This window comes from Alligator sinensis, unplaced genomic scaffold (assembly GCF_000455745.1).
Source record: "Alligator sinensis unplaced genomic scaffold, ASM45574v1 scaffold1065_1, whole genome shotgun sequence".
NCBI classification, from domain to species: Eukaryota; Metazoa; Chordata; order Crocodylia; family Alligatoridae; genus Alligator; species Alligator sinensis.
Window position 1 is genome coordinate 137,426 of NW_005842812.1, and position 1,911 is coordinate 139,336.

Genomic DNA, 1,911 nt, shown 5'->3' on the forward strand with positions numbered 1-1,911 from the left:
TACGACATCTGCCGCCGCAACCTGGACATCGAGCGCCCCACCTACACCAACCTGAACCGCCTCATCAGCCAGATCGTGTCGTCCATCACCGCCTCGCTGCGCTTTGACGGGGCCCTCAATGTGGACCTGACAGAGTTCCAGACCAACCTGGTGCCCTACCCCCGCATCCACTTCCCCCTGGCCACCTACGCCCCTGTCATCTCTGCCGAGAAGGCCTACCACGAGCAGCTGACGGTGGCCGAGATCACCAATGCCTGCTTCGAGCCGGCCAACCAGATGGTGAAATGCGACCCCCGCCACGGCAAGTACATGGCTTGCTGGCTGCTGTACCGTGGCGACGTGGTGCCCAAGGATGTCAACGCTGCCATTGCCACCATCAAGACCAAGCGCAGTATCCAGTTCGTGGACTGGTGCCCAACTGGCTTCAAAGTGGGCATCAACTACCAGCCTCCGACAGTAGTGCCCGGCGGTGACCTGGCCAAGGTGCAGCGCGCTGTGTGCATGCTGAGCAACACTACGGCCATTGCAGAGGCCTGGGCACGCCTGGACCACAAGTTCGACCTGATGTATGCCAAGCGTGCCTTCGTGCACTGGTACGTGGGCGAGGGCATGGAAGAGGGGGAGTTCTCGGAGGCGCGCGAGGACATGGCTGCCCTGGAGAAGGATTACGAGGAGGTGGGGGCCGACAGCGTAGAAGGGGAGGACGAAGGCGAAGAGTACTAGTCTCTGGAGCAGTCTGTCTTGTGCCTGATCCTTGAATAAAGTGCTTTTCCTAGCCTGGCCTGTGTCTGAGGGTATGAACAGAGGGAACAACATTTTCTAATAAAACCTCAAGCTGCGAAGGCTCTGACCACCCTAGAGTGCCCAGCTCCAGGACCCCAGAGGAAGGGGACTAGTCAGCCTCACCCCCTGTCCCCAGTCATGGACCAACACGTGGGTCTTGGTAAAGTGCAGACCTGACCTTTATTGGACTTGCTGCGTGGTGCGGGGCTTCTGATAACAGTGTCGTCTTCTTGCTGTCCAGCCCCTTGGGGTTCTCCCTGCTTTTTATGGTACTACCCTGGGGGGTGTTATCCTGCCCCTGTGACTGCTGGAGCCCCTTGGCCTGGGTGAGCAGCAGCGGGCATGGGGCAGGGCGGGCTGCCTGGGCTCTGCAACTGTGCAGGGTCAGCTGTAGCCAGGAGGGGGCGGTGTCTGCTGTTGCTCCCCAATCTGTGGGGGGTGGTTATAATATAAGTTCCCCAGGGGGACCTGGGTTCAACTCCCCGATTGGGCCCCAGGGGTCTAGGATGCGGGGGAGAGGCTGCCTGTGCCCCAGGAGGTCCTGGCTCCCCATGTACTTGATGTCCTGTGGGCTCGGGTTTCCAGGAGGCCAAGAGGGAGGCAGCCCAGGCAGGCTCCAATTTCACCCCCTCTGCAGCTGCCTGGAAGTTGTGCCCTTCAGGGTCCTTTGTTTAGACTGCTCCAGGCTTAGTGATGGAGGGAGGGAAAAGCCACGCGCAGCCCCACCTGTGCCTGATCCTATGCAGGGGCTGAGCCTGGGCCTGAAGATGCAGCCACCTCTGGGGTGGCCACTGCAAGCTAACAGCAGTGCCTAGCTGGATGTTCCAGGCAGGGGGTGTGGAGGTAAGCAGAGGGGCCATGAGCGCAGCCTCCTGCTTGGTTCCTTGGAAAGACAAAGGCCTCTTCCATTAGCAGCCTGGCAGGCACCAGGGCTCCAGGCTAATGAGGTGGGGGGGCATGAGGAGGGACAGCGTGTTCTGCAGGGATTGATCGTTTGGGGGAGAGGGGGGAGGGATGCTGCCAGGGCTGGGCCCACGACAGGAGGGAGAAGCACTGAATTGAGACTTGGGGGGAGCTGAATCCCTTCCACCCCCAAATGGAGGGGGGGGGGGGGGCGGCGTTAGCGCT

At 61.1% G+C, this 1,911-nt stretch overlaps 1 protein-coding gene across 1 annotated transcript in view; it reads left to right on the plus strand.

Moving 5' to 3' along the window:
* LOC106722873 (tubulin alpha chain-like) overlaps window positions 1–781 on the plus strand; it is a 7,339-nt gene extending 6,558 nt beyond the window's left edge. Inside the window, exon 4 of the mRNA XM_025191361.1 lies at window positions 1–781. This exon is cut by the window's left edge and continues 3 nt beyond it. Within this exon, the coding sequence (XP_025047146.1) occupies window positions 1–723 (723 nt within the window). The 3' untranslated portion in view covers window positions 724–781.
* The last annotated feature ends 1,130 nt before the right edge of the window (window positions 782–1,911 follow it).